This window comes from Salmo salar, chromosome ssa01 (assembly GCF_905237065.1).
Source record: "Salmo salar chromosome ssa01, Ssal_v3.1, whole genome shotgun sequence".
Classification (NCBI taxonomy): domain Eukaryota; kingdom Metazoa; phylum Chordata; class Actinopteri; order Salmoniformes; family Salmonidae; genus Salmo; species Salmo salar.
In genome coordinates this window covers 130813111-130829047 of record NC_059442.1, presented here as the reverse complement: position 1 = coordinate 130829047, position 15937 = coordinate 130813111, and the positions used below count along the sequence as shown (strand labels likewise).

The window sequence follows — 15937 nt, the reverse complement described above, 5'->3', positions numbered from 1 at the left end:
TGTTCCCAAGGATGAACCAGACTTGTGGAGGTTTACCATTTTATTTCTGAGGTCTTGGCTGATTTCCTTTGATTTTCCCATGATGTCAAGCAAAGAGGCACTGAGTTTGAAGGTAGGCCTTGAAATACATCCACAGGTACACCTCGAATTGACTCAAATTATGTCAATTAGCCTATCAGAATCTTCTAAAGCCATGACATCATTTTCTGGAATTTTCCAAGCTGTTTATTAAAGGCACAGTCAACTTAGTGTATATGTAAACTTCTGACCCACTGGAATTGTGATACAGTGAATTATAAGTGAAATAATCTGTCTATAAACAATTGTTGGAAAAATTACTGGTGTCATGCACAAAGTAGATGTCTTAACCGACTTGCCAAAACTATAGTTTGTTAACAAGACATTTTTGGAGTGGTTGAAAAACTAGTTTTAATGACTCCAACCTAAGTGTATGTAAACTTCCGACTTCAACTGTAACTAAATGTGGAAAAGGGGAAGGGGTCTGAATACTTTCCGAATGCACTGTAACTAGGGCTGACCCCATTTAGTCGACTGGTCAATTGTTTGGGTCCATAAGCTGTTGGTCGACCAAGATTTCTTTAGTCGAGCAGTCGCAATTCATTTGTACTTTAAAAAAAATGGTGCACAAGACACCAGTCTGATTCGCGACTGTCTCAGTGGACTAATCCTTTGCGGAGGCCACGGGGATGGAACAGTCCATCGCTCTAAGACATGTGATACTGAAATTGTATATGGTTATATTATGTAAAAATAACGTTGCAACACTAATACATTTAATATTATTTTATATCAAATGCACTTTCTCCCGCGTTGTTTACGGTCACTGACCGCGGCTTTGAAACATACTTTAGTGCGCCGTAGAATTGGCTCTTTTCCCTATGTTGCTATGTGCATAATAGCAGTTAACCTGTATATGGGGATTGAGAACATTGCAGCGGAGGCAGCAGCAGCAAAGACGAGGAAACAGCCCTTGCCTAATTGTCTAATAAAATTGAGGAGAGAGGAAACCCCAACTTAATTAGCTCTATAATAAATAGCCTAACTGTTAAATGTGCCTGGCTTTACAAATCATATATATATATATATATATATATATATATATATATATATATATACACACACATATATATATATACACACATATATATATACACACATATATACACATGCATACATACATACATACACACATGCATACATACATACATACATACATACATACATACATACATACATACATACATACATACATACATACATACATACATACATACATACATACATACATACATACATACATACACATAAATAAGACAGAGCTTGCCTATGTTGCCTGTTTGAGAGCTTGTTTAATTGCCTGCTGATTCGTGAGAACCAAGCATCATGCAACGGCAAAACAGATTTGGCTGTTTTTAGCCTTTGCTATGCTGTAATATTTTAACACACGTTATTCTATTTTGTTAGGATAGACTGGTATTACTTACAATTTATTTAGTGTTGTTTACACTGTTCCAAACAGGCAGGAAAAAATATATTTAATCTAACAGCATCCGTTTGTCACACATAATAAGCACGCATCTCTCGGTCTTATACCCTCCATTTTATTGATCTCATTCTTATTGTTACAATTATTATTACAATTATCATTATAATAATAAGTATTGTCATTATCATTAGTAGGCTTTGTACTGTAGCCTTGTACAACCACCAAGGAGCTGTAGGCCAGTCTTAATACTGTAACTTACTTAGGCCTATATTTCAATATACACTATCAATCAATCATTTGTTCATTCATGCCATCACACAGCATCCGAGACATTCATACTTTGAAATGCAATCAAGCATAATTAAATATCAAGGGGAGCTTTGAATAAGAAGCCTAAACAATAAATAAACTGCAATTCACGAATGCATGCAACTGTTTTTAGTCTGCTGTAATAAAGGCTCCATATTTATTATTTTTCATTATAACAGACATATTTATTTAGTGTTGTTTACTGTTCCAAATGGTCCCAATTTTTTTTTAATGTAATAGCAACTGTTTGGCACACATAATACTCACGTTACTCTTGCTCCTATACCCTCCTCTTTCTTCATCTCCAGGATTTTCCACAACTAAGTAAAATCTCTTCCACAGATCTGACTTCCACTTTTCCTCCTGACAAACCAGTAAACAAACCGTTTTGAGTTTATTTTTCACGTCTTCCGCATCCATTTTGCGGTCACGTGTTTGTTATAACCAATATATTGATGTGATTATGGTTACATGCATGTGATGCTTACATGTTGCAAATCAAATCTAATTTCAAGTTAAGAAAGCAAATATTGAGGGAATAGGGAAAGTTTCTCCTAAACAAAATAGGGATTTGGGTAACAGTATTTTTCAGTCAGAAACAAGTAAGAAACAAATGGCTGAAATGTTGCAGCTTCAGCACAATAAACACTTGCTGTGCGGTGGTACCTTTTCGCTGCAGTAGGGAGGAGAGCGAGGCAATGTGCGCCAGTCACACAGGCACTCGCTGTAAACATTTTTTTAACACAGTGTGACCACCGGGGTCTTTGACTCATCTGTGTGTCTTAATAATTTAATCAAACAGTGTGCTTAAAGCATCAGACACGCTCAGTGCATATGTAGTTGATTTTATTAAAACACATAGGGTGTGCCTGTCTATATATGGGAAAAAAAGGTTAAACATTTCCAAGATTTTGTCAAGTTGGGGACAACCCTAAATGTAACAAACACTTGTGTGATTACGTAGTCCAGCTGGTGTCACGCAGAGACATCCATGGACCTGAGCTACCCAATCACATGATTGATTCACTTAACTCAGTGATTCATCCTCAGCGTCATATGCTCTCCATTGAAATTCTAAAGCCCGATATACCAAAGCATTTCTTTTAGTCGCCCCCTCTCTCATTTTCCCCTGCGGTACGATATGCGGAGGCGGATGTCACTTCGAAGTCAGTCCCTGAATACAGAGGCAGTAATGGTTATGACAAGCCTTGATGTTGATGATGGTTAAGACACGGCAAAAATTGTGAGGTTTGAGACAGGCCCGGTTCCTTCATCCTCAGCACATCCCACTGTTCCTAGGGCCATTGGAGGGACAGGATGGCAGCAGGTTGTTAAAGTAAATTGAGATGCCATTGTGCCCGGGGAGACGAGCACGTGTCTGCTCTGCTCCTCACACATAGACAGACTGGATCTCCTCCTCCTGGATACTGAGCAGCTTCCGAAGGCGTTTGGCCGCGTCCGGGTACTGGGTTGAGGCAAACCGGTCATTACAGGGAGCGTCTCATCTCAGCGCTCCACTAAGCTTCCCGTCAGTGTCCACCCAAGGTCATTTCTTTACACACTACTGATATGACAGAGCGGAGTTACTAACAGCAGACGCCAAGGGATAGGCAGTCTACAGATTCCTCCACAGTATCAACACAAACCAGTCAGAAAAGAAAAGTAAGGATTTAATAAATCCTGCTACATAAAAGAGGATGATCAAAAACAACTAGGGCCTATTGTTCATGTCTTGAACCTCAACCTAATAGGGGTTTCTAACAACTAACTATAACCGGTGCTGCAGACACCGCAGTAACCTAGATTAAAAACATGGCTGTTGGCAGGGGGTCCACGTATGCCTAATATCAGGTTCGGAGTGGATTAATCACTTTACAATGTTCTCTAGTATCGCCTACCCCTCTTCCCCTCCTTGTAGTAGCCATGGAAATAGCCTAACACTGAGGACACTGCCAGGGACAGCATTCTCCATTTCCTATTGTCCCTGATCACCCCATCATCGCCAACAGCCTTTTCTGTCCTGGGCTGCTGCAATATCCATTGTAGAAGCAAACTGTGACAAACGCAATGAATTTACGGAACAAACTGAGTTTCAGGCCATGAAGATATCGGAGGATGATAACAGCCCTTTGCTGCTTTTTTTTTTTACTCTGGGTGTGGATTCAACAAAAAACAGAAGAGGGGAAATAGAAGAGAGACTGGCACAGCAACAGAGTCCCATGACAAATGGTGCCGCTCGGTAAGAGCTAAAGTATTCTATTATATACTTCAACAAAATAATGCACCTGTAAGCTGGAAATGTATGACAAATGGAAAACAGAAGACTTGAGCAGCCAAGGGCGAGCTTCTCTTAAATTCTTTCCCTGGGTTATGGAGGCGGAGGGACAGAGGAGCGGGGTGGGGGGACGGGCAGAGGCAGCAAATGCGAGCAGTGGATCTTTAAAACGCACATAGGCAGATCACTAAGGAGATAAAAACAAAAAGCTAACTGAATAGGTTCAGGAAGCAAGTGTGATCAACTATTTATTTAGCCGAGTATCGAAGGAGAGATTAGCTGGGCATGGAATAACGCTAGACAGGTGAGAGCACTGAGGACTGACTGACTGTGCCTCTGGTCTCTTTAAGGAGAGGTTAAAGTAACACGTACTGCACCTGAGTGGTAGAATCTCCACGAAACAACCTGTGCCACAAGGTTACTTCTTAACTACCACATGAATAGCACACATCTCTGAATAAAATGCACCAACAAAACATCAGCAAGCTTAGTACATTTTCAAGTTCACTCTTCTCTCTCAAGGCGGGCCTTAGACCTTTACTTCCATTCCAGTTGAGTCGCTCATTTCTTTATTAGTTTTGACAACAGAAATTACAAGTGGAATGGGTTATGAGGACGGAGAATCCTCAGAACAGAATATCATTAGTATGGTAATCAGAATCCACACTTACAGTATTTGCATATTGCACGGAGAGATCACGCAGATGGCTCTATCTCTGGCTCACACACTCAGTTCTCCCTCTTTCTTAGGAAGAAATCAGGGCAATTCTGTGTTAGCGTTAAGTGGAGTCCAGGTAATTACAAACAGTGAGTTGACGTGTACTAACCATCTTAGGATAGCTGAGAAGTTCACTTTTAGAGGTTAGAGTGGGAAGGGGACTAGAACACACCTGACAGACTGGATGTAGCCTAAACACCTACAAAAAGCTCCCTTGGAAATATCTAGGAGCCCTATGAATTGCACCGTGTCGGCTAAATGCTGACCTCTCACTTTCCCATAATCTCCTCTATAACTCCTGGGTCTCCCTCCTAGGTAAAATACCTGTGACTCACTGGACAGTCAATTAAAGGGCTATATAGTAGCAGGGAAACAGAGCTGTGGCCTTAGGAGAGGCCAAGTAAGCCTTTTCTATCTGAAAAACTCATAAAACACAATTATAGTCCAGTCCAGCACAACGTACCATCCGAACACACATGGTGTTTCTCAAAATACATACCAGCACAGAAGGGTCAGAGTATGAGTCCAAATCAAAGTATGAGTCCAAATCAAAGTGTGCGAAATGGAGCACAGAGGGCACTTCTCGAATGTGTGCTCCGTTTGTACATATCTTGAAGCATGCACCGATGCAAGCTTCAACGGAAAGTATGCAAAGAAATATGATGCAACCATGTCAAAAATTACACACATTTTCTTGAAATCAATGGTGGCCATTATTGGAGCTGAAGTGAGAGAAAATACACTCTGACTTCGAATGAAATGTTGCCTATTGGCCTCCCGAGTGGCGCAGCGGTCTTAGGCACTGCATCTCAGTGTTGCGGCATCACTACAGCCTCGGGTTCAATCCCAGGCGGCTGTGTCACAACCAGCCGTGACTTGAGTCCCCTATGGCGATGCACAATTGGCCCAGCGTCTTCCGACACATTGGTGCAGCTGGCTTCCGGGTTTAGCGAGTGGGTGCTAAGAAGCGCGGCTTGGCGGGTCGGATGCATGACTCGACCTTCGCCTCTCCCGAGCTCGTTGGGGAGTTGCAGCGATGAGACAAGATTGTAATCCCAAAATTGGGGAGAAAAAATTGACAAAGTAATAAATAAATAAATAATAATAAATGTTGCCTATCCACCTCTCATATGTTGTCTGACTACAATATTTTAACTTCATACCTTAACAAATACATGCTGTGTTAATTTTGGCATGGTTACCTGCCTACCATACCCACTGTGGTGTGTGTAGACCGAAAGCCATAGTAAGTCAATAGAGCTAACTGGCTAGCTAATACTGTTAGCTAGCTAGATAGCCACGAAGAATTGTTAGCTAGCTACCCATGTAGAATTCACATCTATATTGGATAACATTGGTTTTAGGTCATTTTTGCCAGTTATACTATCTGGTTAGCTACATTATTACGATTCACATATAGCTAGCTGATAGTTATGAAGTAAAACTTTTGTTTTGTGTAAATCTTGTTTCGTCTCTATTGCCATTGTCCTGGCTAGACCGCTGCTCGTCTAAGACACTGCATCTCAATGCTAGAGGTGTCACTACAGACACTGTGGTTCGAATCCAGCCTGTTTCACCACCGGCCGCGATTCGGTGTCCCATAGGGCGGAGCACAATTGGCCCAACATCGTCCGGGTTTGACCGTCATTGTAAATAAGAATTTGTTCTTCACTGACTTTCCTAGTTAAATAAAGGTTAAATAAATAAATACAAATAAAATGGAAGGTTCAGTGAATGGGTAAGTCCATAGTAAGTCAATAGGGCTAACTGGCAAGCCACAAAGAATTGTTAGCTAGCTACCCACGAAGAATAAACATCTACTGTACCTTGCATAACATTTGTTTTAGGTCATTTCTGCCTGTTTAACTAGATAGCTGGCTAGCTAGATTACAAAGATTCATATATACAGTATATCTAGCTGATAATTGTGAAGTAAAACGTTAGCTTGGTGTACGTCTTGTTTCGTCTATATTGTTGCCATTGTCCTGGCTGGAAGATGGTTCAGTGAATGGGGAGATGCAGCGTGAGGTAATACAGTACGGGGAGTGAGAGTGTTTATTAAATGTTAAGTTTTATGTGTTCTCCACACCCTTGTCCTCACAAGAGCATACTCAAGAGCACTGCTTTGGAGAAAGCACGTGGAGCACGAGTGTGGGGAGCACGGTAGTATGCATATCGAGAAACACCGAGGACTCAACAACCCAAAGCAATGTAACTAGCAGGAGCAACCCTCTCATCTGCCTTAGAACAGCATCTCTGAACCGACATGCTGTGCTGCCAGGGCCACAGCAACTCATTAGCACAGAGAGACTAACCGCACTGCACATTAGTGAAGACTGTAAAGGAGAATACATTCTCTCTGTTCATAAACACTGAGGTCTGGGGAGCAACCAACTGGCTGGCTGGCTGGCAGACAGGAACACTGCACCCTGCAGAGCTGTATTAGAGGGCCGTGATCTGGCAAACAGAACCAGCCATAAACATCCACAACGTCTAGAACGGCACTGCTCACATAAAAGGCAGAGAATTGGCCAGGGAGGTGGAGGGAGGGATGGTGGCATTTTAATTAAAAGGAAAAAAGGGGTAATAAAGAAAAGGGTCTTGAGATGGAGATTATGGCGACAATCTTTGGGAAAGCTTCATTAGCATTTTAATATGCATCATTGTGTCAGTTATTATTATCGCTGTCATCATACCCTCACGGAAATCAATCCAAATCTAAATGTCATTGCATGCCTCCTGAAGCAGACAGGGACAGAATTCAGATATACAAAGCCACAGCAGTGACAACCCAGCCGGTGGATGATCAGGAGTCATTGAATGCTAACGGCTTACTTAATAGCCATAACTACAACCTACACTGCTGTGGTGTAGGAATACAAAGAACCTCACTGCGGAACCCCACACAGATCCCCAAATCCCTCTACCGGAATAATTCTAAACTATAAAACCGGTTATTTGGATATTGGATGCTGATTGGTTGATAAGAGTTAGTAACCACAATCCCGGGTAATGAATTTACTAAAATAATTTACTCACCCCTACTACCTACATGTACAAATTACCTCAACTAACCTGTACCCCCGCACACCGACTCTGTACCTGTACCCCATGTATATAGCCTCGTTATTGTTCTTTTATTGTGTTACTTTTTATAATTTTTTTACCTTGGTTTATTTGGTAAATATTTTCTTAACTCTTCTTGAACTGCACTGTTGGCTAAGGGCTTGTAAGTAAGCATTTCACGGTAAGGTCTACACTTGTTGTAGTCGGCGCATGTGACAAATAAAGTTTGATTTGATAATGTCTGTTAACAGTTCCATTTGAATCAATGCGCATCCACTGTCCGACAGCCTAGCCAGGTAATTTATGCACTTCATCTCCCCTGAGAAAAAACGTCTAGGCAATATTTCCCCATGCTACTAGTCTAGCATTTGGTTTGCAACAGTTGGGGTTTGTCTAAAACTTGCTGTCTGCTTCTCCAATCCGTGCCATGCATATGAACGTGACTGACAGATTCTCTGGATATAATGAATATATCCAAAGAAACGAAGGTAAAACAAACAAAAATGCACATTGCTTGCTGTCATTTCAGCTGCTTGATGTGATTGTGTGTTTGCTTTAGTTGGCTAGGTTTGCAAAGGAGAAAGTGCTAGTCTCATAGCAACCTTTTTTGCTTAGACCAGGGGTGTCAAACTCATTCCATTGAGGGCCTTGTGTCTGCAGGTTCTTGGTTTTTCCTTTCAATTAAGCCCGAGACAACCAGGTGTGGGGAGTTCCTTACTAATTAGTGACCTTAATTCATCAATCAAGCACAAGGGAGGACCGAAAACCCGCATAAACTTGGCCTTTTGTGGAATGAGTTTGACATCTGTGGCTTAGAACGTCCATGCCAATAGAATGGACGACCAGCCCATTTGGCTTGCAACTTCAGGATTCCAGGACTAACGACTGTCTTTTCTCAGACTATATCGTATGGTGGAAGGATTAAATCAAACAAATTTACTAAATAAAAAATGAAAACATGCCGTTAAATCTGTTTTTTTGGTCATACACTAGCAACCGTTTTATAAAAGCAATAAGGGCCTCGAACCCAGGAATTATCTTGAATAACAAATCAAACTTTATTTGTCACATGCGCCGACTACAACAAGTGTAGACCTTACCGTGAAATGCTTACTTATAAGCCCTTAGCCAACAGTGCAGTTCAAGAAGAGTTAAGAAAATATTCCCGTCCCTCTGCTCTGCGTCGGGCCTAAAAACAGCCCTTAGTCGGGAGTTACTCATACGATAGTTCTCAGGCCTTATTGCTAAAATGTTCCCAGGAAGATAACATTACAGTTCTCTCTGAAAGTTTGGACATGATGAATATCACAGCATGTGGCTATACTGTCCAGTCGTGGCCAAAAGTTTTGAGAATGACACAAATATTAATTTGCAAAGTCTGCTGCTTCAGTGTCTTTAGATATTTGTCAGATGTTACTATGGAATACTGAAGTATAATTACAAGCATTTCACAAGTGTCAAAGGTTTTTCTTGACAATTACATGAAGTTGATGCAAAGACTCAATATTTGCAGTGTTGACCCTTCTTTTTCAAGACCTCTGCAATCCGCCCTGGCATGCTGTCAATTAACTTCTGGGCCACATCCTGACTTATGGCAGCCCATTCTTGCATAATCAATGCTTGGAGTTTGTGGGTTTTTGTTTGTCCACCCGCCTCTTGAGGATTGACCACAAGTTCTCAATGGGATTAAGGCCTGGGGAGTTTCCTGGCCATGGACCCAAAATATCGATGTTTTGTTCCCCGAGCCACTTAGTTATCACTTTTGCCTTATGGCAAGGTGCTCCATCATGCTGGAAAAGGCATTGTTCGTCACCAAACTGTTCTTGGATGGTTGGGAGAAGTTGCTCTCGGAGGATGTGTTGGTACCATTCTTTATTCATGGCTGTATTCTTAGGCAAAATTGTGAGTGAGCCCACTCCCTTGGCTGAGAAGCAACCCCACACATGAATGGTCTCAGGATGCTTTACAGTTGGCATGACACAGGACTGACGGTAGAGCTCACCTTGTCTTCTCCGTACAAGCTTTTTTCGGGTTGCCCCAAACAATCGTAAAGGGGATTCATCAGAGAAAATGACTTTACCCCAGTCCTCAGCAGTCCAATCCCTGTACCTTTTGCAGAATATCAGTCTGTCCCTGATGTTTTCCTGGAGAGAAGTGGCTTCTTTGCTGCCCTTCTTGACACCAGGTCATCCTCCAAAAGTCTTCACCTCACTGTGCGTGCAGATGCACTCACACCTGCCTGCTGCCATTCCTGAGCAAGCTCTGTACTGGTGGTGCCCCGATCCCGCAGCTGAATCAACTTTAGCAGATGGTCCTGGCGCTTGCTGGACTTTCTTGGGCGCCCTGAAGCCTTCTTCACAACAATTGAACCGCTCTCCTTGAAGTTCTTGATGATCCGATAAATGGTTGATTTAGGTGCAATCTTACAGGCAGCAATATCCTTGCCTGTGAAGTCCTTTTTGTGCAAAGCAATGATGACGGCACGTGTTTCCTTGCAGGTAACCATGGTTGACAGAGGAAGAACAATGATTCCAAGCACCACCCTCCTCTTGAAGCTTCCAGTCTGTTATTCGAACTCAATCAGCATGACAGAGTGATCTCCAGCCTTGTCCTTGTCAACACTCACACCTGTGTTAACGAGAGAATCACTGACATGATGTCAGCTGGTTCTTTTGTGGCAGGGCTGAAATGCAGTGGAAATGTTTTGGGGGATTCAGTTCATTTGCATGGCAAAGAGGGACTTTGCAATTAATTGCAATTCATCTGATCACTCTTCATAACATTCTGGAGTATATGCAAATTGCCATCATACAAACTGAGGCAGCAGACTGTGAAAATTAATATTTGTGTCATTCTCAAAACTTTTGGCCATGACTGTAGTATCCATTGTCACTAGAATGTCGTGTACTGTACTAACAATGTGTTACTTATAATCAACATACTATAGAAACTAGGTGTGGTCAAAATCTCAAAAACAAATTTAGTAGAACAGAGAGCGGTGGTGCTATCCTCAACTCTGACCTATTATTGCATTATGATTACCTTGCAGCAGACAACTGGGTAGCACAAATCCTCTCATTTCCAGTATGAAAGGTCTGTGAGAAGGGATGTCGTGGCTCAGATTAAGCCTCTTCTCTGGACTGACTTGGATCCTGTAGCTTTCCCTGAGATCAGACCAGGCCTCTAACACTGACACCTGGGACCGGACTATGACATCAAGAGGGCCACATACCCCTCCTCACACTGTTCCACTTGTGTTCACTTACAATTACTACCTCCGCTAGCAAAGAATGTCTCAATGCCTCTAGATTTACCTGAACCGATTGGTCCATTTCACTATGACTTAACGATTGAGTTGGAATATCATGGTTTGAGCGGAGATCGCTTGGGTAACAATGTGTGTGCAGACACGTGCGTGCTGGCGGAGCGAGCCCTTACCTTGCGGCCGTCGCTTGCGTGGCAGTTGACGTTTAACGGAGTGAGCAGGGCCATGAGCTTCTCTTCATTTCCACTCCTGCAGCGGAAGAAAACAATAGAAAATAGGGATCGAAAAAAACAAAAGAATTTATACCATGCCCTGCATTAGATATACCCCAACGAGTGAGCGAGAACGAGAGATAGAAAGAGAAGGGAGGAATATCATTAACTAAAAAAAGGAGAATAACAAAAGGCTTGGAGAGTAGAAAACTTGCCCAGGGAGTTGCCTAAAATGGACAGAACGGCGAACTAAACTAAAAGAGCATTATTTATGTCTGCAGTCAAAACCAGTCTTTAGATCTCTGAACACACTGGTCAAGATAGTTAGGTAACAGAAAACAACAAGAGTGAAAAACACTGACGCAGTATAAATTATTTCCTTATCCCAACAGAGACTTCCTTTTTGCCAAAGGCTATGCATGGCTGTAGAGAGATTCAGAGAGAAGGCTTCCGGATAACAGAGTCAGCATCTCTACCTGCTGTGGAGGTCTTTCCTGTGTTCTGCTCTACCATCCCAAAACACAGCAGGACATTACACATTGAACACACACTAACAGCCGGTCCTGAAGTCTGGTCCTAAAATCCGGTCCAGGGTGATGGTCCAGTGTGGTCAGGAGACATGTAAAGCCTCAGCATCTCTTTCCAGGGTCACTGAAGCCGAAGGGCCATCCTCTCCGCTCCACTCAAGTTCTCAATGTGACTGTATGGCACTCCGAAGGATCCACAGTTAAGAGCCGGGGGGGGTAAAAGACAGGCCTGAATATGGGATGGACAAAATAAAAAACTACAGTAAGGCCCTACTACTGTGCTGGGTCAGGGTAATGCTACTCATTCTCCTCTGTCCGTGTGTCTCTTCACCCTTTGGCTGTTACCAGAAGCCCTGCTGCCTGCTCTGTTCTGGATCAGGGTGGCCGTGCCAGTCAGTCTTAATGTTGGCACGCTCTGAGAGTTTATTTATTAGGGATGCCCTCTGCCTCCTGTGGTTGGTGCACGGTGCCCAGACACGGTGACGGCAGGCCTGGCCAGGATGCACTACCCTGGCAGCGGAGCCGGCCAGTCTCTGCATTACCCAGATGACGACAACTCTTTAAGGCTGTCAGAGAAAGGAAGAAAGGGATCTTTCTCCCCCCCACCTCTCTTTCTCTTTTGTTCCCCCTGTATCAACCTTTGCCAAAGTTCCTTCAGCGAAGATGCATTCATAGTCGGTGGCTTTGCTTTCTTCTGTTCCTCTCTTCTCTCCCCTCTTTCTCCTTCCGCCGGTAGACAACGCTAACTGGGCTTAAGTGAAAACAAGAGATTCTTAATTGAGATGCACAACAACATCCCAAGGTTTAGCAGAGAGTGGAGGCCACAGGATTAAAGCTAGTGTGTTTGTCAGTTTCATCTTCCTAATTACCAGGGCGCTAAGATGGAGCCCATACAGAGTAAACCTCCTGTCATAAGTCAATCAGCTATATGAGGCTCGCCCCCTCCATAATACAGACATCTCAGAAGAGCCTTATTCCTTACCGCAGAATAACCAATAGCAGGCCTCGTCTTTATTAGAAGTGCTGAAAGCAAAGCCCTGGATGGATGGAGCTCCACAGTACATGTGCTTGTTGTGGAAAGAGTGAGTGGAACATTACATTATACTCCATGGCAACCCCTCTCATCATGGTTTCAACCGACCAACTGCGTTCCCAGATAATGAAGACGGAGTCTTTATAGTTCTCATCTCTGCCTGCCTTCATTCCCCCAGTGCGTATTCTGATTCAGTCATCAAAGACAGATTTCATGTGTTCTAGTAGGGTCTGCTGGCCAAGGGCCAACAGAGACAGGCACTTCAGTATAATGAGCTGAATGTGACATACATGCCTTGCACTGCAAGACATGTTCGGGTGGTTCAAAGCACGACTATAACAGACTTTGCTATGCTGGGGTGACCATTGTGGGGAGGAAACTGTGCGTGGAGCGACCACAACAGCCATTTTGGGGCAGCCTGTATGTCCTTCATTTGTAGGAACAAGAGAGAAATCCCCTCATGCTTATAGCGGACATGACAGGAGTTCCCAGTGGGCATAGGGAGTTCGTGTTCAGGCAGCAGGAGCATCGAGAGCTGGGCGGACAGAGGGTGGGAGCACAGAGCAGGAAACCAGGGAATCTCAGCTGTTCAGATGACAGGAGGAAGACTCAGTACTGCTCCTCTTCCTCTCTCTGGGGGCTTCACTCCTTCCCAAAGTGCACCTCTGGCCGTGTGAACTGTGAACCCGCTGGCCAATAAGAAATATCCATCCACCACATCTACAATGGTGTTGTCATGTCAGTCATAACAGCCATAGAGAGAGAGAGATAACCCCTACTCTGAATCCCAGCTGCCTCCGGACCAGACGGTCTATCTAGCCTTCTGTTGTTATCCCTACAGCAGGGATCATCAACTAGATTCAGCCGCAGGCCATTTTTTGTTGTTGTTGAGAGGATGGTAGGGGGCAAGAACATAATTATGAATAATTTATAGACTGCAAATTGACCGCAAGAAGCTCAAACAGATATGTTTGACTAAAACAATCATTTCCAGCCTTTGTATATGATCACGTGTCTGTCGATTATGTGTGGGAATACTTGAAAACAGATTTCTTAAATTAAAATAACTTGGAGCTGACTTCCTGGTGTTTTTACAGTCTTTTATGTCGAACAATGAAATGACAAAAACGGTTTGGTTATTCTTTTGCTCATAAAGCCACCATTTGGCGAACCCTGTCCAAAAGGGTCCTTCCAAATGATTTCAATCACTTTCTGACCGCACTCCTTTTGATTTGAACTAAACCTTCCATACATGTTTGGCCATGGTAGAAGTGGTCAGAAAGTGACTTTTTGGACATGTATGCCAAAACATTCAGGAGATAGAGGTTCTCAAAGTTGACCCATTTTGCATAGCCCGCCCTACCATGAGACATCCATGTCGTTGTCACTGAAAAAGATAAATGGTTGAGTTCGATATCATTTGAAAGCTTACAGAGTTGTCAAACTATTTTATAATAAAACATTTAAAAATATATACAGTACCAGTCAAAAGTTTGGACAGAACTACTCATTCAAGGGTACATCTTTATTTTGACTATTTTCTACATTGAAATAACACATATGGAATCACGTAGTAACCAAAAAAGTGTTAAACAAGTCAAAATATATTTTAGACTCTTCAAAGTAGCCACCCTTTGCCTTGATGACAGCTTTGCAAACTCTCGGCATTGTCTCAAACAGCTTCACCTGGAATGCTTTTCCAACAGTCTTGAAAGAGTTCCCACATATGATGAGCACTTCTTGGCTGCTTTTCCTTCACTCTGCGGTCCAACTCATCCCAAACCATCTCAATTGGGTTGAGGTCGGGTGATTGTGGAGGCCAGGTCATTTGATGCAGCACTCCATCACTCTCCTTCTTGGTCAAATAGCCCTTACACAGCCTGGAGGTGTGTTGGGTCATTGTCCTGTTTAAAACAAATGATAGTCCCACTAAGCCCAAATCAGATGGGATGGCGTATCGCTGCAGAATGCGGTGGTAGCCATTGCTGGTTAAGTGTGCCTTGAATTCTAAATAAATCACAGACAGTGTCACCAGCAAAGCACCCCCACACCATAACACCACCTCCTCTATGCTTCACGGTGGGAACCATACATGCGGAGACCATCCGCTCACCTAATCTACATCTCACAAATACACAGCGGTTGGAACCAGAAATCTCAAATTTGGACTCATCAGACCAAAGGACAGACTTTCACCGGTCTAATGTCCATTGCTCGTGTTTCTTGGCCCAAGCAAGTCTCTTCTTGTTATTGGTGTCCTTTAGAAGTGGTTTCTTTGCAGCAATTCGACCATGAAGGTCTGATTCACGCAGTCTCCTCTGAACAGTTGATGTTGAGATGTGTCTGTTACTTGAACTCTGTGAAGTATTTATTTGGGTTGCAATTCCTGAGGCTGGTAACTCTAATGAACTTAACCTCTGCAGCAGAGGTAACTCTGGGTCTTTCTTTCCTGTGGCGGTCCTCGTGAGAGCCAGTTTCATCATAGCACTTGATGGTTTTTGCGACTGCACTTGAAGAAACTTTCAAAGTTCTTGACATTTTCTGGATTGACTGACCTTCATGTCTTAAAGTAATGATGGACTGTCATTTCTCTTAGCTTATTTGAGCTGTTCTTGCCAAAATATGAACTGTTGCGTTTGATCCAATCAGTTGTGTTGTGACAAGGTAGGGGTGGGTATATAGAAGATAGTCCTATTTGGTAAAAGACCAAGTTCATATTATGGCAAGAACAGCTCAAATAAGCAAAGAAATTACAGTCCATCAGGAATTTAAGACATGAAGGTCAGTCAATCCAGAAAATGTCAAGAACTTTGAAAGTTTCTTCAAGTATAGTCACAAAAGTGCTATAACGAAACTGGCCCTATGAAGACCACCACAGGAAAGGAAGGCCCAGAGTTACCTCTGCAGCAGAGGATAAATTAATTTGAGTAACCAGTCTCAGAAACGAATGTCTCATGGTAGGGTGGGGGGCTATGCAAAATGGCTCAACTTTGAGGGCTTCTATCACATGAATGTTTTTGCATTC

At 42.9% G+C, this 15937-nt stretch overlaps 1 protein-coding gene across 4 annotated transcripts in view; it reads right to left on the bottom strand.

Annotated features, from left to right (window-relative positions):
- The window catches only part of LOC106563476 (poly [ADP-ribose] polymerase tankyrase-2), a 119344-nt gene that overhangs the window by 36539 nt on the left and 66868 nt on the right, over positions 1–15937 (bottom strand). For all 4 annotated transcript variants that reach the window (XM_014129093.2, XM_014129102.2, XM_014129113.2 and 1 more), the window contains exon 5: positions 11314–11389. In XM_014129093.2, the coding sequence (XP_013984568.2) occupies positions 11314–11389 (76 nt within the window). The remainder of the gene's footprint in view (positions 1–11313; positions 11390–15937) is intronic.